We start from the raw sequence: 25,542 nt of genomic DNA on the forward strand, positions 1-25,542 counted from the left end.
TGGTTGAATTCCCATTCCGCAGCTCTTGCCCCCCAAAAATACAATATCTGGAGCTCAGCAGTGGTGGGTTTCAAAATTTTTTTACTGCCAATTCTCTGGGTGTGGCTTGGTGGGCGTGGCTTGATGGGCGTGGCAGGGGAAGGATACTGTAAAATCTTCATTCCCACCCCACTCCAGGGGAAGGTTACTGCAAAATCCCCATTTCCTCCCAATCAGCTGGGACTCACAAGGCAGAGAATAGATGGGGGCGGGGCCAGCCAGAGGTGGTATTTGCCGGTTCTCCGAACTACTCAAAATTTCTGCTACCGGTTCTCCAGAACTGGTCAGAACCTGCTGAAACCCACCTCTGGAACTCAGTGTTGACATGAGGAGTCCTTGGTGCGCTCTGAGTTTTGTGGTTTTCTTAGAGACGTTTCAGTACCATACTAGTTAACGTCATCAGTGCTAGAAGGGAGCGGGCCTTGAGGAGCAGAGGGGGAGAGGGAGGAAGCAGGAAATGGGTGGAGGAGCAGGAGCAGAAGGTGATGGTGGTAGTGGAGGAGGAGGAGGAGAACTGTGGGGTCCCTCTCTCTGAGCTTGACTCCTAACTTGCAGATGTTTCATGACCCAAGTAGGTAACGTCATCAGTGCTAGAAGGGAGTGGAATTTGCAGGGGAGGGAGGAGGAGGAGGAGGAGAAAACAGTGAGGTCCTTGGTGATCTCTGAGCTTGGTTGTTTTCATACAGACGTTTCATGACCCAATTAAGTAACATCATCAGAGCTAGAAAGGAGTGGGATTTGTAGAGAGGGGAAGGAGCAGGAGAAGAAGGTGGTGGTGGTGGAGGAGGAGGAGGAGCAGGAGGAGAGGACTGCAGGGTCCCTGATGCTCTCTGAGCTTGGTGGTTCTCTTGCAGACATTTATTTATTGGTTCGATTTATATGCCGCCCTTTTCCGGAGACTCAGGGCGGCTTACAATGCGTTAAGCAATAGCCTTCATACTTTTGTATATACCTGCTTAGTAGGGCTTTCGGGGGGCCCCCTAAGCGGTTTTCTTTTTTTAATACAAAGTCAGCTTATTGCCCCCACAAACTGGGTCCTCATTTTACCTACCTCGAAAGGATGGAAGGCTGAGTCAACCTTGAGCCTGGTGAAATTCGAACTTGCAGTAATTGCAAACAGCTGGTGCTACTTAACAGTGCTTTAGTCTGCTGCGTCACCAAGGCTCTTATTTCATTACCCAACTAGGTAACATCATCAGTGCTCAGGGTTGAACTATGGAGTCCTTGGTACTTTCTGAACTTGTTATCTTGCAGATGTTTCATGACCCAACTCGATAACGTCATCAGTCTTAGAAGGGAGCCACAAGTATATAAAAATAAGAGCAAACCCTTACTCCCTTCTAGCACTGATGATGCACAGATGGGTAATGAAACATCTGGAAGAAAATCAGCAAGCTCAGAGAGCACCACCCCGGACCACCCCAACGATGCCCTTGAAGTGATGTCCCGGTGCCTGGAGGCCGTGCGGATCTGGATGGGGAGAAACAGGCTCAGGCTCAACCCATCCAAGACCGAGTGGCTGTGGTTTCCGACGTCCCGATATAGTCAGTTGGTGCGATCACTGACTAATGGGGGCGAATCATTGGCCCCCACGGAGAGGGCTCGCAACTTGGGTGTCCTCCTGGATTCACGGCTGTCTTTAGAAGAGCACTTGATGGCCGTGACCGGGAGGATTTTTCATCAGGTTCGCCTGATTCGCCAGTTGCGTCCCTTTCTGGATCGGGACTCCTTACGCACAGTCACTCAGGCACTCGTCACTTCCCGCCTGGACTACTGCAACGCTCTCTACATGGGGCTCCCCTTGAGGAGCACCCGGAGGCTCCAACTGGCGCAGAGTGTGGCCGCGTGGATGGTTATAGGAACGACATGGCATTCCCATGTAACACCTCTCCTGCGCGAGCTGCACTGGCTCCCGGTGGTCTTCCGTGTGCGCTTCAAGGTCTTGGTTACCATCTTTAGAGCGCTCCATGATTTAGGACCTGGTTATCTACGGGACCGCCTGCTGCCATCAGTAGCCTCCCACCGGCCGGTACGCTCCCATAGAGTGGGACTCCTCTGGTGCCGTCGGCCAAACAATGTCGACTGGCAGCCCCCAGGGGGAGAGCCTTCTCTGTGGGGGCACCTACTATCTGGAATGAGCTCCCTCCGGAAATATGGAGGATCCTGGATCTACGCACCTTCCACCGCGTTCTTAAAACCTTTTTATTCCATCAGGCTGGCCTGGCCTAATTTTTCCCTTTTAAAATACAAATCTTAATTTGTTTTAATTTATTGGGGTATTTTTAAATCTGTCTTCGGCCAAATTGTTTAATTCGGTTTTATTCTGTTTTTAAATTTTGTATTTATGTGTTTTTATCTTGTGGCTGTTCACCGCCCTGAGTCCTTCGGGAGTAGGGCGGTATACAAATCAAATAAACTAAACTAAACCAAGGACCCCATAGTCCTTCTCCTCTCCAGAAATCCCACTCCCTTCTGGCACTGATGATGTTACCTAGTTGGGTCATGAAACGTCTGCAAGAAAACGACCCAGCTCAGAGAGCACCAAGGATGACCCCACAGTCGCCTGATCTTCCTATTTCAAAAAGAAATCACAGACTGCCTTGCTGGCGGAGAAAAAAAAAATCATTATCCTGAAATATCACAGCATCTGGAAAGAGAAGCTGCTTTCCAAGGTAGGGAGCAGAAAATAGCTGGGTGTAAAGCTTGCCAATTCTTCTTTCTTTCTTTCTTTCTTTCTTTCTTTCTTTCTTTCTTTCTTTCTTTCTCTTTCTTTCTTTCTCTCTCTCTCTCTCTCTCTCTCTCTCTCTCTCTCTCTCTCTCTCTCTCTTTCTTTCTTTCTTTCTTTCTTTCCAAAGGAAGGAGAGGAGAGGGTGGAGAAATTTCTGAAGCCTTGTGGCCGAGTTGTAATGAATCCCTGGTGGGAATTACTTCACGAATGGGGCTGCAAAGCCTGCAGAAATGCAGGGCTTCGATCCAAGAAGTGACCGCAGGTTATAAGCATCTGCCCCGCTGGCTGGATCCGCCCAGGCCTTTTGGACCGCAAGGGGGAAATCCCCCGGGGAAGACCCCTCTACCTACTCCCCTCTGTTTGCAGAGGGTCCGTTTCCATGATTACCGATGCCTGGGATAGCCCACTGAGCAGGGATCAGCTTTCTCTACGCTCAAATGAACTACGGGGAGTTCTTGATTTAGGACCATAATCCAGGAAAGAAGGAAGGAAGGAAGGAAGGAAAAGAATGGAAGAAAGAGAAGGAGGATGCGAGGGAGGGAGGGGAGAGAGGGAAGGAAGGAGTGACAGGGTGGAAAGGAAGGAAGAGAAGAAGGAAGGAAGGAGAGGGAGGGGAGGAAAGATGGAAGGGAAAGGGAAGGGAAGGAGGGGAAAGGAGGGAGGGGGAGGGGAGAGGAAGGAAAGACGGAAGCAAGCAAGCAAGGAAAGGAGCAGATGGGCAGAGAGGGAGGGAAAGGAAGGGAGGATAGAAGGAAAGGAAAGGGGAAAGAGAAAAAGATGGGAAGGAGAAGGAGGAGGAGAGGAAAGGAAAGGAAGAAAGAAAAGAAGAAGGGAAGGGGGAGGGAAAGGAAAAGAAGAAAGGAGGGAAGGAAAGGAAAGGAAGAAAGGAAGGGAAGGGCGAGGAAAAGGAAATGAGGGAAGGGAAGGGAAGGAGGGGAGGAAAGGGAAGGGAAGGGAAGAGGAAGGAAGGACAGAAGAAAGGAAAGGAAGAAGGGGAGGGGAGGGAGAGAAGAAAGGAAAGGAAAGGAAAGGAAGGAGGGGAGGGAAGGAGGGGAGGAAAGGGAAAGGAAGGGGAGAGGAGAGGAGGGAAGGAGAGAAGAAAGGAAAGGAAGGAGGGGAGGGGAGAGGAGGGGAGGGGAGGGGAGGGGAGGGGAGGGGAGGGGAGAGGAGAGGAGAGGAGAGGAGAGGAGAGGAGAGGAGAGGAGAGGAGAGGAGAGGAGAAAGGAAAGGAAAGGAAAGGAAAGGAAAGGAAAGGAAAGGAAAGGAAAGGAAAGGAAAGGAAAGGAAAGGAAAGGAAAGGAAAGGAAAGGAAAGGAAAGGAAAGGAAAGGAAAGGAAAGGAAAGGATTTTTCCCCTCGAGAGGTGGTGAGATATGTTTTTATAGTTTCCATGGGGCACATGGCCCATGAAGGTTTTTCTCAACAAAATCACAACAGAGGGAACAAACGTGGCAGGTGATCACGACGGCATAACTCTTACCGGGGTTCGGTTGCAGGTATTCCGTCGTTCTGGCCAAGATTTCCGTAACTGCCTTGCTGGTAAGGTCCACTTTCTGTAGAAACAGAAGTCACGAGTTGACAAAGGGGAAAATAAGGGGGAGGGGGCTGCATTTGGAGGTTCAGATTGTCCTCAGCTTACAGCAGTTTGCTTAGTAACCTTAGATTTAGGACTTAAAATAACTTTACTGTCACTTTGAATGTACACTAATCGGCCTGCATTAAAAATGAAATTTCGTGGCATACAGCTCTCAAAGGGTCGCCACCTCCAATATACAGTACATAAACACAACTAAATAAATAAATACAAAATTATGCATGTGCCCACATCTATTATATGATCCAGAGAAGCAACACAGTCTAGTTTGGACATATATAGGCATTATCTTATTCTGGTGCACCAAACGGAGCTGGAAGACAATGCTTTTTCTTTCCCCCCCCCTTTTTTTTCTACACTTTTCCCTTCCTTCCCTTTTTCCTTCTCTCTCCTCTATTTTCCTTGCTATTTTCCTTTGTGTTTTTGCAATTTTATATTCTAAACTAACAAGAAACAAGAAAGAAAGAAATACATGTATGATGGCGTTATTCCAAAGAGATTCTCTGGTTCTTCAGCAAACTCAATTATGAAATATGAATATGAAAAATATGAAATATGAATATGAAAAGATAAGAAGGCTGGGGACCTGTTGTGTTTTTTTGAGCATGGCGCCAGGTGCATTGCGAAGGTGAAATAGGCAGGTTGCCTATCTGAAGAGCAAATAATTATATTAGTGGTCACACCCGGCTCCGGAATGCCTTCGTTATTGGAACAATATTAGATATAATTGTATTATATTTGCCAGGCCAAAGATGTTTTTATTCTGCCTATTCTGCTTATTCTATCTATCTCAAACTTAAACAACAATCTATCTCAAAATGACGCTATAGGGCAAGGATCTCCAACCTTGGCAACTTTAAGACCGGTGGACTTCAACTCCCAGAATTCCTCAGCCAGCAATGCTAGGAATTCAACTCCACGGGTCTTAAAAGTTGCCAAGGTTGGAGACTCCTACTATAAGGCACTGCACACCAGAACAACTAGACACAATGACAATTCCCCCCTCCCCCCCCCCCAGTGTCATCACTCTGCTAAACAACTCATTCCCACAACATTGTCAAACTATTTACTGAAACTGTATTATTATTATTATTATTATTATTATTATCATCATCATCATCATCATCATCATCATCATCATCATCATCATCCTCCCTATTGCCTATCTCCTTTTCTACGTATGACTATAACTCTGTTGGTTGTTATCTTTATGATTTATATTGTTTTCTTTAGTTTCCTAGCATGATTTATATGTTGTTGATTGCTTATTTAAGTATCCTATGATTATCACTAAAGTGTTGGATCTTATGATTCATGATGAATGTATTTTTATGACTATGATCACAATTTATCACTTATATTGTTTTTGTACACTGAGAGCTTATGCACTGAGGACAAATGGCCTATCACACTTCGCCAATCAAGAATTCAATTCGATTCGATTCGATTCAATCCTAATTTAACATATTGTATTGTATTGCATTGCATTGTATTCTATTGTATTCTATTCTATTCTTCATTCCAATATTCTATTCTATTCTATTCTGTTCTGTTCTGTTCTGTTCGATTCTATATTCCAATATTCTATTTTATTCTATTCTATTCTACTCTACTCTTCATTCCAATATTCTATTCTATTCTATTCTATTCTATTCTGTTCTGTTCTGTTCTGTTCTGTTCTATATTCCAATATTCTATTCTATTCTATTCTATTCTATTCTATTCTATTCTATTCTATTCTATTCTATTCTATTCTATTCTATTCTATTCTACTCTACTCTTCATTCCAATATTTTCTATTCTGTTCTGTTCTGTTCTGTTCTATTCTTCATTCCAATATTCTATTCTATTCTACTCTATTCTACTCTACTCTTCATTCCAATATTTTCTATTCTATTCTATTCTGTTCTGTTCTATTCTTCATTCCAATATTCTATTTTATTCTATTCTATTCTATTCTACTCTTCATTCCAATATTTTCTATTCTATTCTATTCTATTCTATTCTGTTCTGTTCTGTTCTGTTCTTCATTCCAATATTCTATTTTATTCTATTCTATTCTACTCTACTCTTCATTCCAATATTTTCTATTCTATTCTATTCTATTCTATTCTATTCTGTTCTGTTCTGTTCTGTTCTGTTCTGTTCTTCATTCCAATATTCTATTTTATTCTATTCTATTCTACTCTTCATTCCAATATTTTCTATTCTATTCTATTCTAATTCTGTTCTACTCTATTCTTCATTCCAATATTCTATTTTGTTCTGTTCTGTTCTGTTCTATATTCCAATATTCTATTTTATTCTATTCTATTTTACTCTATTCTTCATTCCAATATTCTATTCTGTTCTGTTCTGTTCTATTCTTCATTCCAATATTCTATTTTATTCTACTTTATTCTATTCCATTCCATTTTACTCATATTTCTTATTTTCAATATGTTAACTTTTTATGTGCAAAGAACGGGAATTTGATTTAATTTTTCCTGAAAACTATTACAAGCTTGGGTGGGTATTTATATACAGGTAGTCCTCGACTTACAACTTGTGCATTTAGTGACTGTTTGAAGTTACAACGGCACTGAAAAAAAAAGAGACTCGCGACCGTTTTTTACACTTACGACCGTTGCAGCCTCCCCATGGTCACGTGATCAAAATCCAGACGCTTGGCAACTGTTTCATATTTATGACGGTCACAACGTCCTGGGCTCACGTGATCCCCTTTTGCGACCTTCTGACCAGCAAAGTCAATGGGGGAGCCGAATTCACTTAACAACCGTGTGACTCACTTTTACAACTTTGGCGATTCACTCAACAACTGGGTTATCAACTTCACAACTGCGGTGATTCACTTAACAACTGTGGCAAGCAAGGTCATAAAATGGGGCAAAACTCACTTAACCACCCATCTCGCTTAGCAACGGAAATGTTGGGCTTAATTGTGGTCGTAAATCGAGGACCACCTGTATAAATGCCAGGTTTTCTTTTTTATAAGTTTCTGGTTTAGAGTAGTGGTTTTCAAGAAAAAAAGCCGTAAAAACGGCCTGAAAAAGGCCTGAAAAACGGCCAAAAACCAGGCATGCGCGTGCCGGCCAGCTGGTCTTTGGGTTTCCGGTGCTCTGGTGCACGCGCATTCCTGTTTGGGCACTTAGTGCCGAAAAGGTTCGCCATCACTATGCTAGAACAGTGATGGCTAACCTTTTTGCCATCGCGTGCCAAGAGGGGGGGGGCGAGGGAGGGTCACGCGCGACATGCCCACGCGCATGTGTGTGCAACCCCCTCCCCCATCCGCTCCTGGCACATGATGGCCTGGTAGGCCCATTTTTCTTTCTTACCTGGTTCCAGATCCTCTCTGTGTATCTGGGAACGGCGAAAACAGCCTTTCCCACTCCCTTGGAGGCCCTACGGAGGCTGAAAGGGCCCATTTCCCCACTCCCGGTGGGACAGGAAGTGATGTTTTTTGCTGTCCCCAGCCTTCAGAACCTCTCTAGGAGCCTCTCTAGGAGTCTCTGGAGGCTGGGGACAGCAAAAAAAACATCACTTCCTGTCCCACCGGGAGTGGGGAAATGGGCCCTTTCAGCCTCCGTAGGGCCTCCAAGGGAGTGGGAAAGGCTGTTTTCGCCCTTCCCAGATACACAGAGAGGATTTGGAATCAGGTAAGAAAGAAAAACGGGCCTTTCCCCCCCCCGGCCCTCCAGAGGCAGGAAACAGCCTGTTTCCCTACTTCTGGGGGGCCCAGAAGGCCCGAAAATCAGCTGGCCGCCACGCGCATGCGCCCCAGAGCTGAGCTGGCATGCCCACTAATATGGCTCCGCGTGCCACCTGTGGCACGCATGCCATAGGTTCGCTATCACGGTGCTAGAAGGTACCAAAGAGATCACGTGCATTTAGAGCATGAGTTTCCAAATTTGTGGACTTTCAAACTTGTGGACTTCAACTCCCAGGATTCCCCAGGCAGGAGAAAGACCAGGGAATTCTGGGAATTGAAGTCCACAAGTCTTAAAAGTTGCCAAATTTGGAGACCCCTGATGTAGATCTTGTCCATACCACACAGCGCCATGTCTTCCATGCATTATTAGTTGGTTATCCTTACACACCTTCTCCATTTCTTTGAAGTCCTCATCCAGCTTGGTTCCTTCAGCCCCGCCAACTTTCTCGCTGACCAGCTGTGAACCAAAACACAAAGGTTATTTTTTTTTTTTAAAAAAAAAAAGAGGAGCATTTATATATTGCAATTAGTCCTCCTTTAGCGACTGCCTGACCATTCGCGGTTACGACAGGGATGAAAAAAAAAAAAACACTTTACGACCGATCCTCCGATTTGCAACTTTCGCGGGCTGGCAAAGCAAACAACAGCTGAGTGAAGACCGTGCAGAGCAGTTTCACTTAGTGACTGCTCCGCTTAACGACTGATCCCAATTGTGGCTGCTAAATGAAGATGGCCTCTACGAGGTATGTATTTTTTACAGCTACTTTGAGACTGCCCAATTCAATACCGCACCTGGTGGCTTACGACAAATGTTACAAACCGCAATAATACATTTAAATTTATTTTTTTTTGAAAAAAGTTTTTTATTTTTATTTCTTATACACCTATTGTAAATGTACATTCTCTTATCCATGATTGATCATATATATACATATTTTTTCTAACGAAAGCATAAAAATAAGACATTTTAAGCACATTTGGGGTTGCTCTTCTACCCTCTCTTTTCCCAACAAACCTTCTTCTCCTTCTTCTTTCTTTCCCCTCCCTCCCTCCTCTCCTCTTCTACTTTCTTCCTCCTCTCCTCTCCTCCCCTACTTCCCCTTCCTCTCCCCCACTCCTCCCCTTTTCCCCTTCTCGCCTTCTCTCCTGCTCTTGTCCCCTATCCTTTCTTCCTCTCCTTCCCCTTTCTTCCATTCCTCTCTCTCCCTCTCCTCCTCTCTCCTTTCTTTCTCCTTTGTTCCGCAATATTTCCCTTATTTGGTATCCGAGCAACTCCAATTTTCTAATAATATATGCTTTCTTTTCAATTTCTTTCCCATTTTATCCAATCTATCATTTCATAGTTGTACATTTATGTTTATAATCTTCTTTCTTTCCCCCCCATCCCCCTTTTTCTATTTACTCTGATGTCATCTGAGTTTCTATTTCTTTTTTGTCTTTTTTGTCATTTAACTTTCTATTATCTATATCATTTATCTATCAACTTTTATTCATATTTCTTTTCTATCCATACATAGAATCTTTCCCATGTCTTTTTTTTTAAAGTTTATTATTATTTTTTTAAAACATAAACATAAAACACATTTTTTCCAAAACAAAGTTTTTGATCCGGTCACAAATTAATACAAATCACTAACAAATCTTAATTTTCAATTAACACAACTTAATATTTTACTCAGTTATTTCCCTCAGTTTTATCTATTTAACTATGCCATTATCCCCAAAAACCCGTTACTTAAATCTTAAATCCTAATCAATTATAATTCCATTTTTCTCTTTCATTTGCTTAGATAGATATATTTTAACAATATAAATCATCACAATAATTATAAACATTCATAAAGTAATTAATTCCAACATAATCATTTTATTTTTACTAATGAACTCAACATTTATAGTCTTTATTTCTGTTATTAAACTTAACTTATTCATTTCATTTTAACTATTAATCTCAACATACTCCTCCTTATTTGGCTATCCCACCTCATTTTATTTTGCTATAAAACCCAACATCTTTATCTTCATCTTTGTTGTTAAACCAATCATTTTTATTTCCTGGCTGTTAAACACAACATAACCATTTTATTTTTGGCTGTTAAATACAGCATACTCATTTTTGTTTTTTGACCATTACACAGCATATCCATTTTTATTTTGGCTGTCTTTCCCATGTCTTGAAATACACCGATTCCTCTTTATCTTTTATTCTTAGTGTTAGGAATACATTTAAATTTCAATGATCTCCCAGTCAAAAAGACGCCAATCCTTTAGCCTAAATACCTAATCAAAACACAGAATTGTAAATCTTCATTCTCATATACAGCTAGTCCTCGACTTATAACAGTTCATTTAGCGACTATTCAAAGTTACAATGGCACTGACAACTGAGCCCAAAACTTATGTTGCTAAGTGAAACATTTGTTAAGTGCATTTGCCTCGCTTTACGATTTTCCTTGCCATTTTTCTGGTTGAGTGAATCATTGCATTTTTTTTTTTTTTTTAATTGGATTTCTATACTGCCCTACTCCCGAAGGACTCAGGGCGGTGAACAGCCACAGAATAAAACACATAAATACAAAAATTTAAAATAGAATAAAAACGAATTAAATAATTTGGCTGAGACGAATTTAAAATACCCAATAATTTGTTAAGTCAAATGAATCATTGTGCTTGTTAAGTGAATCTCGATTCCCCACTGATTCTGCTCATCAGAAGGTCGCAAAAGCGGATCACATGATTTAGTGACACAGCGACTGTCATAAATATGAACCAATTGCCAAGCGTCCGAATTTTGATCACGTGACCGTGGGGACGCTGCAATGGTCGTAAGTGTGAAAAACGGTCGTAAGTCACATTTTCCAGTGCTGTTGTAAATTGGAACGGTCACTAAACAAACCGTTGTAAGTCGAGGACTACCTCTAATTACAATAACAAATGCTTTGGGACTCCAAACTGAGAGGCACCTGCCACATAACATCCCACACTTAACAATTTTCGATAAGAAAGACCAAAAAATAATAATAATAATCCGGATAACATATAGGAAAGTACCTTGAGAGGCAGAAAAGAAGAAAAATCCACAAAATGCAAAAATCTGAAAATAGAAATAGAACGACTGTGGCAAAAGAAAGCGAAGATAGCACTAATATAGCGATAGGCCCCTTGGGTGCAATCCCAAAACATCTGCAGCACCATTTAAAACATCATCGGCATTGACAGATTCACCCTCGGTCAATTGCAAAAGGCAGCTTGACTCAAAATAGCTGGCAACCTTTAACACCATCAAATAACAACATCTGCCTATCGCAGGTCCTCGGGAAAGACTGAGTAGTCCAAATCCACTCTAAACATCTGGCTGACTGGGCAAAGAACCATAAAGAAGGATTTAGTTATAAGGGGATTAATAAGGCGGCCTACTAATAAGCAGTAATAAGGATTAGTTTAAACACTAAAGTCTACCACCCGACGAAAATTTTAAAAACTAAATAATTAAAAATTATAAAGAAAAAGAAAACTAAAGCAAACCAAAAACTCAAAATGATACTCGATGGACCACCGGGTCAATTTTCTATGTTTTTAACAGAATAACAGAGTTGGGAGGGACTTTGTTCAGAATAGAGCTTGGAAGGGACCTTGGAGGTCTTATAGTCCAGCCCCCTCCCCACGCGTAAGCAGGAGACCCCATACCAGGGCTGTCAAACTCATGGCCGACGGGCCGGATGCGTCACACGCTGCCTACACCCGGTTTAGAGAAGGGGGGGAAAAAAGTTGCGATACGTCATGTGACGATGCAAGTTTGACACACCCCTGCCCTATACCGTTTCAGTCAAGCAGTTGTCCAATCTCTTCATTAGTGGTCTTCCGGGTGCGCTTCAAGGTGTTGGTGATCACCTTTAAAGTGCTCCATGGCTTAGGGCCAGGGTACTTACGGGACCGCCTTCTGCCACCAATAGCCTCCCACCGGCCGGTTCGCTCCCACAGAGAGGGCCTCCTCAGGGTGCCGTCGGCCAGACAATGCCGGCGGGCGACCCCCCAGGAGGAGAGCCTTCTCTGTGGTGGCACCTACCCTATGGAACAATCTACCCCCAGAGATACGAGTGATCCCAGACCTCCGGATTTTTCGTCGGGCCCTTAAAAACCTACTTTTTTCAGTTAGCTGGGCTGTCCTGATTTTATGGTTGGTTTTTAAAAATTTTGATATTGATTTTAATTGAAATGTTCTAAATTATGGGCCAAACTTTATTTAATTATTTTTAATCGATTTTAACTTTTGTGTACATATTTGGCTGTTCACCGCCCTGAGTCCGAAAGGAGAAGGGCGGTATAGAAATTTGAATAATAAATAAATAAATAAATAAATAAATTAAAAACCTCCAGTGTTGGGAGGACCCACAACTTTCGACAAGTTAATTATTGTAAGTTATTAAACTTGCAAGGCTAACCGACTCTCAACAAAGATGGCTGGCTCTCAACCATCAAGCTGACAAATTTATCAAATGTTTTTCCCTCGCTTTACCGTCACACCCAAGAAGCCTGGCTCCACGTGCCTCCTCTAAAACACACGCTGTACAGTACACAACCCCAACGTTATCACAAAAGGACGTTTGTATCGATGGTTTAATAAATGAACCGTTTGTGCACGCAGGGTGAAGGATACGGCAAATAAAAGCCAACCTCCTCTGAGCTCAGCTGGCTCAGCACGGATTTTTTTTTTTTAGCCTTGAGCTAAATAACTCAGCATAAGAAAAAGAAGCGAACCGGATGAAGACACCTACAGCTTAGTCCCCGACTTACAACGGGGCCGTTCAAACTTACGACGGCCCTGAAGGGGGAAAAAAAGCGACTTAGGACCGTTGCAGCATCCCCGTGGTCCCCGTGATCGCAAAATCAAGATGCCTGGCAAGTGGTTCGTATTTATGACGGTCGTAGGGTCCTCGGGGTCACGTGATCCCCCCCTTGGGCGACCTTCGGACAAGCAAAGTCAATGGGGAATCGGGATTCACTTACCGACCGAATGCAACGCTTCAACGGAACAAGGAAAGCGTGACAAGGAAAGTCGTAAAGTGGGGGCAAACCTCCCTAAAAACGGTCACTAAATGAACTTTGGTCAGTTGAGGGCTGCCTGTAGGTGAGGCTAAAGGAGGAGAGAAAGAGAGACCAAAATATTCTAGATCGCTCAATAAACTTCCTTGGCTCTGTTCCAATATTTGAGGGGCTGCCACAGAGAGGATCCCTAGTACGGGTCTCCTATGTGAGCAGGGGGTTGGACTAGATGATCTCCAAGGTCCCTTCCCACTCTGTTACTGTTATTAAGGAGGGGGGTCAAGCTATTTTCCAAATAACCCGAAGGCCAGACAAGGAACCATGGATGGAAACTGATCCAGGAGAGATTAAACCTGGAAATAAGGAAGAATTTTCTGACAGTGAGAACAATCAACCCATGGAACAGAAGTTGCCTTCGGAAGTTGAGGGAGCTTCATCACTGGAGGCTTTCAAGAAGAGAGTGGACTGCCATCTGTCAGAAATGGTGTAGGGTCTCCTGCTTGGGTAGGGGGTCGGACTAGATGACCTACAAGGTCCCTTCCGACTCTGTTAATCTGCCTTTCCTTCTTCCTTCTTGCAACAATGTTGACTTGAGTTGCAGAGTGGAAAGAACCAAAACCACAAACACGAGGAGAGTGGATGCCGGAGAGAGGAGAGACAGACAAAGCTTCTGAACCCCCGGACTACGCAACCCATGGCCGTGGGATCCTTGAAGTGAACATGACATGAATTGAGGCCGAGGCGCCACCAGTTCCCACCCGGCTTAACCACAAGGGCCTCCACGTCTCAAGGAGAAGACGCAGCAATTTGGGATCTCAACTGTAAATGATAACGGGGGAGAGGGGGGAAGAGAGAATTAAATGGATGCAGTATTTACAGTTGCCGTGCCGTGCCATGCAACACAACACAACTAGTTTCAATGTAATTGGTTGCAACGCAATGCAGCGCAAAACAACTGGTTGCAACCCAATGGAACACAATTGGTCGCAACGTAATGCAACGCAATGGGGTGCAACGCAACGCAACGGGGTGCAACGCAACGCCACACAATTGGTTGCAATGCAATGCAACGCAATTGGTTGCAATGCAATGCAACACAATTGGTTGCAATGCAATGCAACGCAATTGGTTGCAACACAATTGGCTGCAAAACAATGCAACACAATTGGTTGCAAGGCAATGCAACACAATTGGTTGCAAGGCAATGCAACACAATTGGTTGCAAGGCAACACAATTGGTTGCAAGGCAACACAATTGGCTGCAACACAATGCAATGCAACACAATTGGCTGCAACACAATGCAGCGCAACGTAATTGGTTGCAATGCAACACAATGCAATTGGTTGCAATGCAACACAATGCAATTGGTTGCAATGCAACACAATGCAATTGGTTGCAATGCAACGCAACGGGGTTGCAACGCAATGCCACCCAATTGGCTGCAATGCAATGCCACCCAATTGGCTGCAATGCAATGCAACGCAACACAATTGGTTGCAACGCAATGCAACACAGTGGAACACAATTGGTTGCAACGCAATGCAACACAATTGGCTGCAACGTAATGCAACACAATTGGTTGCAACGCAATGCAACCCAAAGTAAATCTCAGCTCCCCCTCATCTTTTGTGGCTTTCCTTTCTGGAAACATTTTTTTGCACATTCTCCCCGGCTCCTCAAGCTGGGGACGGGTCCAAGTGTGTCAAGGGGGAACGCCTACAGCCCCCTCCCCCACCCCCCGCCCCATGCATTCCAGCCACTTCTGCCGGCCTGCCAGCCGCCTTTGCCAAGGAGGATTCGGGCTGCTCTCTGCGGCCGTTTGCGCTCGCACAAGCCTTGGCTGGCAGGTTCTCTTGAGAGCTCAGGAAACCGAGAAGGTGGCCGTGGATCAGCGGAGATCCTAAGAAGGGACCAGGCTGAAGGGAGGATTCCGCTTCATCCAGGATCTCGGGGAAATGAGCTACCGCTTGGAGAGAGGCCAAGGGTTGGACTACTAGCACATCTGGAAAAGGAGGCTGTGGGGGCGCTTACTCCATTTCTTTACGTCTCAGAGAGCAAAGCAGGAAAAAACAGGGTTGAGATTAGCACCCCATCATTTTAGCAAACTCTTGCTGCCGATACTTGCTCCGGATTCTACTCATAGGGGGCAAAAATGTGTTTTGGTTATAATGGCTATAGCATCCGGCAGAAGCTACCATCTTTATTTATTTATTAAGTTTTTATTCCGCCTTCGTTACTTTAGAAGGGACTCCAAGGGGCGAACATACCTAATAACGCCTTGACTCCTTCTCTTTTCCACCCGACGACAATCCTGCAAGGTGGGTTGGGCTGACAGAGAGGGATTGGCCGATTTTCATGCCTAAGGCAGGACTAGAACTCACCGTCTCCTGGTGTTTGGCCCAAAGTCACCCAACTGGCTTTCATGGCTAAGGCAGGACTAGAACTCACCATCTCCTGGTGATTGGCCCAAAGTTTCCCAGCTATTTTTCATGGCTAAGGCGGGACTAGAACTCACCGTCGCCTGGTGATCGGCCCAAAGTTTCCCAGCTATTTTTCATGGCTAAGGCGGGACTAGAACTCACCGTCTCCTGGTGATCGGCCCAAAGTTTCCCAGCTATTTTTCATGGCTAAGGCGGGACTAGAACTCACCGTCTCCTGGTGATCGGCCCAAAGTTTCCCAGCTATTTTTCATGGCTAAGGCGGGACTAGAACTCACCGTCTCCTGGTGATCGGCCCAGTTTCCCAGCTATTTTTCATGGCTAAGGCGGGACTAGAACTCACCGTCTCCTGGTGATCGGCCCAAAGTTTCCCAGCTATTTTTCATGGCTAAGGCGGGACTAGAACTCACCGTCTCCTGGTGATCGGCCCAAAGTTTCCCAGCTATTTTTCATGGCTAAGGCGGGACTAGAACTCACCGTCTCCTGGTGATCGGCCCAAAGTTTCCCAGCTATTTTTCATGGCTAAGGCGGGACTAGAACTCATCGTCTCCTGGTGATTGGCCAGCTGGGAAGGTCTTAAATCAGTGTTTCTCAATCTTGGTAGCTTGAAGATGGGTGGACTTCAACTCCCAGAATCCCCCAGCCAGCAGCGCTGGCTAGGGGATTCTGGGAGTTGAAGTCCACCCATCTTCAAGCTTCCAAGGTTGAGAAACACTGTCTTAAATGAAGATCACGCGGCCCCAGGACAGTGAAACGGTCTTAAATACCTGCCAGTGTCTGAATTTTGATCACGCGACCATAGAGATGCTTCAACGGTCGCTAAGTGTGAAAACCGGCCACAAGTCGGTTGTGCTGTCTTAACTTCGAGCGGTGGCTAAATGAATGGTCGCACGTGGAAGACTAGCTGTATAGTGCAAAGTTGTAACTTTACAACTGACCCAATGAGTTCATCCCGATTATTTCAAGACAGACCCCACCCCTTTCCCAAGTGTAAAAAAAAACGATCCTAAGTCACTTTTTTTCCTGTGTGCTGTTGTAACTTCAAAAGGTCACTAAATGAACGGTTGTAAGTTGAGGACTCTCTGCAGTGAAACAGCAGCCTTGTCCAGCAGGTGGAAAAGGAGAACAAGATGGATGGATGGATGATAGGAAGGAAGGAAGGAAGGAAGAAAGGAAGGAAGGAAGGAAGGAAGAAGAAAGAACGGTAGGGAAGGAGGGTGGGAGGGAAGGAAGGAAGGAAGGAAGGAAGGAAGGAAGATTAGTAGGGAAGGAGGGTGGGAGGGAAGGAAGAAGGAAGGAAGATTGGTAGGGAAGGAGGGTGGGAGGGAAGGAAGGAAGGAAGAAGGAAGGAAGAAGGAAGATTGGTAAGGAAGGAGGGTGCGAGGGAAGGAACGAAGGAACAAAGAAGGAAGAAAGAAAGAAGAAGGAAGAATGGTAGGGAAGGAAGGTGGGAGGGAAGGAACAAAGGAAGGAAGAAGGAAGGAAGAATGGTAGGGAAGGAGGGTGGGAGGGAAGGAAGGAAGGAAGGAAGAATGGTAGGGAAGGAGGGTGGGAGGGAAGGAAGGAAGGAAGGAAGGAAGAATGGTAGGGAAGGAGGGTGGGAGGGAAGGAAGGAAGGAAGGAAGGAAGAATGGTAGGGAAGGGAGGGTGGGAGGGAAGGAAGGAAGGAAGAAAGAAGGAAGATTGGTAGGGAAGGAAGGAAGGAAGGAAGGAAGAAGGAAGGAAGAATGGGAGAGGAGGGTGGGAGGGAAGGAAGAAGGAAGAAGGAAGAATGGTAGGGAAGGAGGGTGGGAGGGAAGGAAGGAACAAAGGAAGGAAGAAGGATGAATGGTAGGGAAGGAGGGTGGGAAGGAAGGAAGGAAGGGGAGGAAGGAAGGAAAGGACAGGAGGAAGGCAAGGAGGCAGGAAGATGGGAGGGAGGGAGGGAATGAACCAAGTTTGTTTGGAATGTGGGTTAATGCCTCCCCTTTGCCCCATTTCCCCCCCCCCCCCTCGTTCCTCCAATTTGGAAGAAGGCACCCATTTTTTTCCCTCCCTCAACTGACAAGAACCCAGCAACACAAAGGGGAGAGGGTATAAAGAATAGATTTTTTTTTCTCCAGGGGTTGATCAGAAAAAGTTGAGAAGATCACACAATGGCGCAGACCCACACAGCCACCACAAAAAAAAAAAAAAAAACAAAAAAAAAACAACCCAACCCCCCCAACCAAAAAAAAACCCTCAAGAAAACGTGTTTCCTAGCAACATCCCAGCAACCCGGGAGGATTTTTTTTCCACAGGTCCATTTTGTGTTGTGCTTCTTGGCAACGAGCCAAGGTGAAGGGGCTATTTAATACCCTTAGCAACTGCAAAAAAAGGACTTCGTTGGGGGGAATTAAGATTTTGGTGTGCGAAACTCAGCGGCCGGTTTGGACCGAGGCGGCGACAGTAACCTTTGCTATGCCAACGGGAAATTTCGTTTGTTTGTCCACCGTTTTCTATGCAGAGGTCATAAAAGCCACAACTCCCTGGCCAAATATACGGTGCAGGGAGTCCTCGACGTACGACGACAATGGAGCCCAAAATTTCTGCTTACTAAGTGAGACATTTGGTAGGTGAGGTTTTTTGCACCGCAGTTGTTGAAGTTAGTTAACACGATGGTTGAAGTGAATCTGGTTTCCCCCTTAATTTTTTGCTTGTCAAAGGTTGTCAAAGGGGAAATCATGTGATAACCCCGCCCCCGGGGATAGTGAAACCGTCATAAATATGAGTCGGTGGCCAACTGTCTGAATTTCGATCACGTGACCACAGGGAGGCTGCAACGGTCGTAAGTCGGAAAAATGGTTCCAGGTCATTTTTTTCCAGTGATGTTGTAATTTGGAATGGTCACTAAATGAAGCGTTGTAAATCGAGAACTACCTGTAAACTCAGCTCTTGGGCGAAAAGCACCTGAGAGAGGCCCACAATGGTGAGAGGTAGTCCTCGACTTACAATCGTTCGTTTAGTGACCGTTCGAAGGCACAACGACACGGAAGTATGTTGATTTATGACCTGTTTTCCCACACCTACGACCCCTTGGTCACATGATCAAAATTCAGACACTTGGCCAACTGACTCGTATTTATGACGGCTGCAGTGTTCCGGAGGTCACGGGATCCCCTTTTACGACCTTCTGACAAGCAGAGGTTATGGGTTAGGGTTAGAGCCTGTATTACTCAACATGAGTTCAAACTGGGATTGTATTTTACTTATTTTACTTCTGCTGACTGCCGGCTGCCTGCAGTTCGAATCTCACTAGGCTCAAGGTTGACTCAGCCTTCCATCCTTTGGGGATGGGGGTCAATAGGCTGACTCTGTAAACTGCTTAGAGAGGGCTGTTAAGCACTGTGAAGCGGTATATAAGTCTGCTGTTTCTCTCTCTCTCTCTCTCTCTCTCTCTCCTATCTATCTATCTCCCATCATCTCTCTCTCTCTCGCTTCAATCTATCTACCATCTACCTATGTATCATCTATTTATCTATCTTCCTTCTATCTACCTACCTACCTATCTCTTCTTCTATCATCTATCCATCCATCCATCCATCCATCCATCTTTTCCTTCTATCATCTATCTATCTAACATCTATCCATCCATCCATCCATCTCTTCCTTCTATCATCTATCTATCTATCTATCTATCTACCTACCTACCTACTTACATCTATCTACTTATCTACCTACCTATCTCTTCTTCTATCATCTATCCATCCATCCATCTTTTCCTTCTATCATCTATCTATCTATCTATCTATCTATCTATCTATCTATCTATCTATCTACCTACCTACCTACCTACCTACCTACCTACCTACCTTACATCTATCTACTTATCTACCTACCTATCTCTTCTTCTATCATCTATCCATCAATCTTTTCCTTCTATCATCTATCTATCATCTATCTATCTATCTATCCATCCATCCATCTCTTCCTTCTATCATCCATCTATCTATCTATCTATCTATCTATCTATCTATCTATCTATCTATCTATCCCTTCTATCATCTATCCATCCATCCATCCATCCCTTCTATTTATCTATCTATCTATCTATCTATCTATCTATCTATCTATCTATCTATCTATCTATCTATCTATCTATCTATCTATCCATCTCTTCCTTCTATCTATCTATCTATCTATCTATCTATCTATCTATCTATCTATCTATCTATCTATCTATCCATCCATCCATCCATCCATCTTTATCATCTATCTATCTATCTATCTATCTATCTATCTATCTATCTATCTATCTATCTATCTACAATTTCTCTTTTACTTCTATCTACAATCTTTGTCTCTCTCTCCTATCTACATTATCTATCATCTCTCTCTGTCTCACTCAAGAGCCACGATGCAGTTGGAATGCAGTATTGCAGACTAATTCTGCCCACTGCCAGCAGTTTGAGTCTCACCGGCTCAAGTTTGACTCAGCCTTCTGAGGTGGCTAAAATGTGGACCCAGATTGTTGGGGTTCAATCAGCTGATTCTGTAAACCTCTTAGAGAGGGCTGGAAAGCACTGTGAAGCGGTATATAAGTAAGTGCTATTGCTATTTATTTCAATTGAAATTGAAAATAAATTGCAATTTTCAGATGGGATTCCCAGCAAGCCAGAACAGCTGAGCCTTCGGCTCTGAGGTTTTAGGGATTAAAGGCCAAATCTCTTCCCCACAGCTCACATCCTTTCTATTTCCTTCCCTCCTTCCTGTCAACAAGAGACAATTTCAAAAAGTGATGAGTTTGTGATTTGATGGCACATGCAGAAGGAAACTGGGTGAGGAGACGATGTCTCTTATCAAAAACAGGCCGTGTGAAAATGAAGAGCATGACGTCGGGCTCGGTTTCTAGGAAGAAAAGTGAAGGAGTCATTCTGCCTTTTTAAAGCAGCTTTTAATGCCACTTGTAGAGCTAGGCAATTTATCGGTAGTCCTCGACTTACGACCATTCGTTTAGTGACCGCTTGAAGTTAGAACGGCACCGGAAGAAGTAACATGATGATCGGTTCTCATACTTTCAACATAGCAGTAGGCCCAGCAAATCATGTGATCAAAATTCAGATACTTGGAAATTGGCATGCATTTATGATGGTGAGTTCTAGTGCCACATTAGGCATGAAAGCCAGCTGGGTGACTTTGGGCCAATCACCAGGAGATGGTGAATTCTAGTCCCGCCTTAGACATGAAACCTGGCTGGGTGACTTTAGTCCAAGCAGCAGGAGACTGGGAGTTCTAGTCCTGCCTTAGGCATGAAAGCTGGCTGGGTGACTTTGGGCCAATCATCAAGGAGTTTGGGAGTTCTAGTGCCGTGTTAGGCATGAAAGCCCGCTGGGTCCAATCACCAGGAGAAGGTGAGTTCTAGTCCCAAACAAGAGCTGTGGTGGTGCAGTAGTTAGAACTGCAGGCTAATTCTGCTGCCTGCAATTTGGCAGTTCGAATCTCACCAGGCTCAAGGTTGACTCAGCCTTCCATCGTTCCATGGTTGGTAAAATGAGGACCCAGATTGTTGGGGGCAAGAGGCTGACTCTGTAAACTGCTTAGAGAGCACTGTAAAAGCACTATGAAGCGGTATATAAGTGCTATTGCTATCATCTATCTATCTATCTATCTATCTATCTATCTATCTATCTATCTATCTACCTACCTACCTACCTACCTACCTAACCTACCTACCTATTATTTATCTATCTATCATCTATTATCTATATCTACCTACCTACCTACCTACTGTCTATCTATCTATCTATCTATCTATCTATCTATCTATCTATCTATCTATCTATCTCTATGTGGTGGCGCAGTGGTTAGAGTGCAGTACTGCAGGCTACCTGCTTCCTGCCGGCTGCCTGCAATTTGGCAGTTCGAATCTCACCAGGCTCAAAGTTGACTCAGCCTTCTGTCCTTCTGTAGTCGGTAAAACGAGGACCCAGATTGTTGGGGGCAAGAGGCTGACTCTGTAAACAGGGTTGGAAAGCCCTGTGAAGCGGTATATAAGTCTAAGTGCCAGTGCCAGTGCCAACTGCACTGGAGATTCACTTAACCAATGCGACAAGGTCATAAAATGAGGCAAAACTCACTGAACAACTGTCTCGCTTAGCAACAGGAAATTGTGGGCTTAATTGGAGTCATAGGTCAACGACTGCCTGCCCTTCTGAAGATGGGGAGTGGGAGGGGGGGGAAGGTCCAGGTTGAATTCACAAAGGTTAAACTAAATCTTGATTATTGTGTTATGAAACCTCAGTCGATGTGGTTAGTTTAAGGTATGAACTAATCCAGGTTTGGATTAACTTGGATCAAATCCAAACAGCTGAGGTCATCCGGTTGTGCAAATACTGGCGTGGCTTTCGTGGCGAGGAACCACAAGTGACTCACAACTCCGATGCCCTCATTTCCAAATTTCGCAGGAACAACCTCTACGGCACAGGGAGGCAAAGATGGCCCCTTCACGACCTGTGGACTACAACTCCCAGAATTCCTGAGCCAGCCATTATAGGGCCCGCTCTGTGATCGTGACTAATTTTCCCCACCTGTTTTGAAACAGTCCTTAAGCAAGCACAGTGGTTATAAAGTGAAGGCCACAGTCATTAAGCGAACTCAAGGGACATTTGTGTGTCCGTGTGTGTGTGGGGGGGGTGAAATTGGAATTATGGTAAATACTGGTTTCTGGTGGGGGAGGGGTTTGGTCATAAATCAAGGTCATATGACTGCAAGCCAATGCAAATGGCTGTACACGCAGACCGGTTGTCGAGATCCAAAAATGTGGCCGGGAGACTGAAGGATAAAGGGGTGGGGGTGGGCGGCAGGCCATTGTAACACCGAATCCAGCCGTGACTAGCCTTGGAGAGGGTCGTTGTAACTTTGAACAGTTAGCAGCCCGTCATAAGTCGAGGGCTATTTGTATTTTTGCCATTTTACAGTGGATTGGTTTGGAAAGGCTGGTTGGGAGGAAGGAAGTGAGTCATTTCACCTGAGATGGGTGGCAAATAAATCTCTAAATAAATAAAGATGGAGGGAGGGGAGAGGAGGGAGGGAGGGAGGAAGGACTTTTGAGTACCTGTTTTTTTAGGCGTGTGTATACAATGAAAATGATCAAGAAGGAGATTTGAACCCTTCTCTTTTTAATTATTGATTAAACGGATTTACATGGCTGCCCAACTCACATATGGTGAACCTGAGAGGCATAAAGAAGAAAGAAAGAAAGAAAGAAAGAAAGAAAGAAAGAAAGAAAGAAAGAAAGAAAGAAAGAAAGAAAGAAAGAAAGAAGACAGATAGACAGACAGAAAGAAAGAGAAAGAGGGAGGGAGGGAGGGAGGGAAGAAAGAAAGAAAGAAAGAAAGAAAGAAAGAAAGAAAGAAAGAAAGAAAGAAAGAAAGAAAGAAAGAAAGGAGGGAGGGAGGGAAGAAAGGAAGGGAGGAAGGAGGGAGCAAGAAAGGAGGGAGGGAGAGGAAAGAGAAAGAAGGAAAGGAAGGAATGAAGGAGTGAAAGAGAGAGGGAGAGAAAGAAAGGAAGGAAGGAAAGAAAGAAAGAGGGAGGACGGAAAGAAAAAAAGAAAGAAAGAAGGAAAGGAAGGAAGGAGGGAGAAAAAAAGGAGGGAGGAAGGGAAGAAAGAAGGAAGGAGGGAGCAAGAAAGGAGGGAGGGAAAAGAGAAAGAGAGAGAGGGAGAGAAAGACAGAGAGAAAGGAAGGAAGGAAGGAAGGAAAGAAAGAAAGGTAGAAATGCAATGTTTGACACAAGATGGCTGGCAGATTGATAGAAGATAGATAGATAGATAGATAGATAGATAGATAGATAGATAGATAGATAGAGAATAGATAGATAGATAGATAGATAGATAGATAGATAGATACAGACAGACAGACAGACAGACAGACAGACAGACAGACAGTAACAGGTAGAGATGCCATCCTCCTGCCCTCTTCACAGGGAATGTAACTCCAATCAAGCCACCATTGTGAACAGAAGCCACGATCTCCTTGCTGCCTTGGAGGCAACATACGCGGCTTAGGAAAGCAATCGCCCTAGATCGGTAACTGAGTCAAACAAGAGCAGATGTACCTACACAACAGGTAGTTGCGGTCGACAGACCGAGGCGCGGTGTATGTGGACACACAGCCGATGTCTACACAACAACATCAACTTAGCCAAGCGTGACTCGTTCAACAGATAAGCTGATCCACGTCTCGCCCATGTTGGGCAAACCTGGTTTCCCCATTGACCAATATACTAGATAAATTCTGTAAAAAAATATTCTGCTTCTCTCTCTCAAAAGCAGAATATTTTTTTTTTTCACGGAAAAAGCAGGAATGAGGCATTTTCTGGGAACTGAGCGCTCTGGAAAATATTCCCTGCCACGTCACCAGACTTAACCAATTTCTTTTAAAAGGCCGGAGCGTAAACCCAAGGCACCCAGAAGGAACCCGATCAGAGCTAGAATTTTGCAAATCTGCAAAATGTTGTCGTGGCCAAACAGCCGGTTCCTGCTTCACGCAGCATTTCCTCGAGTGTTGCAATGACCTCACTGGGACAGCCAAAAGGAACTTTTTGCGGCCCGGGCACAAAACCAAACGATTTGATTTATTTTGCAAGCAACCTGGGACATTTGCAAATCTTTTCCGGGGTGTTTTCCAGTTCGAAAAACCTTTGCGTCTTTTCTACAAGGGATCCGGGACTGTGAGCAATCTGTAGCTGCTTAGCGTTTCAGGAAAGGTTGCTGGAGGTTGAGTTCTACAGCGAGATCCTAAAGAGAGACCGACAGAATCCAGAAAAAGGGGCTTCTGGATAGGCTCGCAAGAAAGGGGGGAAAAAAAGGGATTTTTGTAATGATCAGTTGCACTTTCTGAGTTTGGATCCTGGCTTTGAGTGAAACAGTTTTAGCCAATGTCTCTTTCTTTCTTTTCTTTCTCTTTCTTCCTTCCTTCCTTCCTTCCCTTCCCCCTTCCCTCCATCCCATTCCTTCCTTACTTTCCTTTCCTTCCTTCCTCCGATCCTCCCCTCTTCCTTCCTTCCTGCTTGCCTCCCGCCCTCCCATCCTTTCCTTCCTTCCTCCTTCCCATCCTCCCCTTTCTTTCTTCCTTCCTTCCTCCTTCCCATCCTTTCCTTCCTGCCTCCCTCCCTCCCATACTTTCCTTTCCTTCCTTCCTATCCTCTCCTTTCTTACTTCCTGTCTCCCTCCCTCCCTCCCTCCCTCCCATCCATCCATTCTTTCCTTCCTTCCTTCCTTCCTTCCTCCCATCCTCCCCTTTCTTACTTACTTCCCTTCCACCCTCCTTCCCTACCATCCTTCCTTCTTCCTTCCTGCCTTCCTTCTATCCATCCATCCATCCTACCTTCCACCCTCCTTCCCTTCCTTCCTTCCTTTCTCCCTTCCCTTCCCTTCCACCCTCCTTCCCTACCATCCTTCCTTCTCCTTCTGTCCTTCCTTCCTTCTCCTTCCATCCATCCATCCATCCATCCATCCTTCCTTCCTTCCTTCCTCCCATCCTCCCCTCCCTTCCACCCTCCTTCCCTACCATCCTTCTTTCTCCTTCTGTCCTTCCTTCCATCCATCCATCCTTCCTTCCACCCTCCTTTCCTTCCTTCCTTCCTTCCTATCATCCATCCGCAGCCTTGCTGGACAAGGCTGTGGATTCACTGCAGAGAGTCCTCAACTTACAACCGTTCATTTAGTGACCAATCGAAGTTACAACAGCACACGGGGGGGGGGGGGAAGTGACCTAGGTCAGGACCCTTTTTTCACACTTGGCACCATTGCAGCCTCCCCACGGACACGTGATCAAAATTCGGCCGCTTGGCAACCGACTCCTACTTACGACGGTTGCCAGTGTCCCTCTCAACCCTACCTCACAGGGACGTTGCGGTATTGCCAGAAACGAAAGGAGGGAACATTATGCGTAGGCTTCTTAGAGCTCTCGAACGTAAGGCAGGATGTAACTCAAGCAAATAAATAACCCCCACCCTGAGGTTTCTTAACCAC

The 25,542-nt window shown here is 44.8% G+C and overlaps 1 protein-coding gene across 2 annotated transcripts in view; it reads right to left on the bottom strand.

Annotated features, from left to right (window-relative positions):
- Nucleotides 1-25,542, bottom strand: part of SH3GL1 (SH3 domain containing GRB2 like 1, endophilin A2) — an 81,209-nt gene that overhangs the window by 19,275 nt on the left and 36,392 nt on the right. For both annotated transcript variants that reach the window (XM_070944615.1, XM_070944608.1), the window contains exons 2-3: nt 8,458-8,526; nt 4,247-4,319 (exon numbers count right to left, since the gene is read on the bottom strand). In XM_070944615.1, the coding sequence (XP_070800716.1) occupies nt 4,247-4,319; nt 8,458-8,526 (142 nt within the window). The remainder of the gene's footprint in view (nt 1-4,246; nt 4,320-8,457; nt 8,527-25,542) is intronic.

The sequence above is a fragment of the Pituophis catenifer genome, unplaced genomic scaffold, assembly GCF_029215685.1.
Source record: "Pituophis catenifer annectens isolate HBS135680 unplaced genomic scaffold, rPitCat1.0.hap2 SCAF_1, whole genome shotgun sequence".
NCBI classification, from domain to species: domain Eukaryota; kingdom Metazoa; phylum Chordata; class Lepidosauria; order Squamata; family Colubridae; genus Pituophis; species Pituophis catenifer.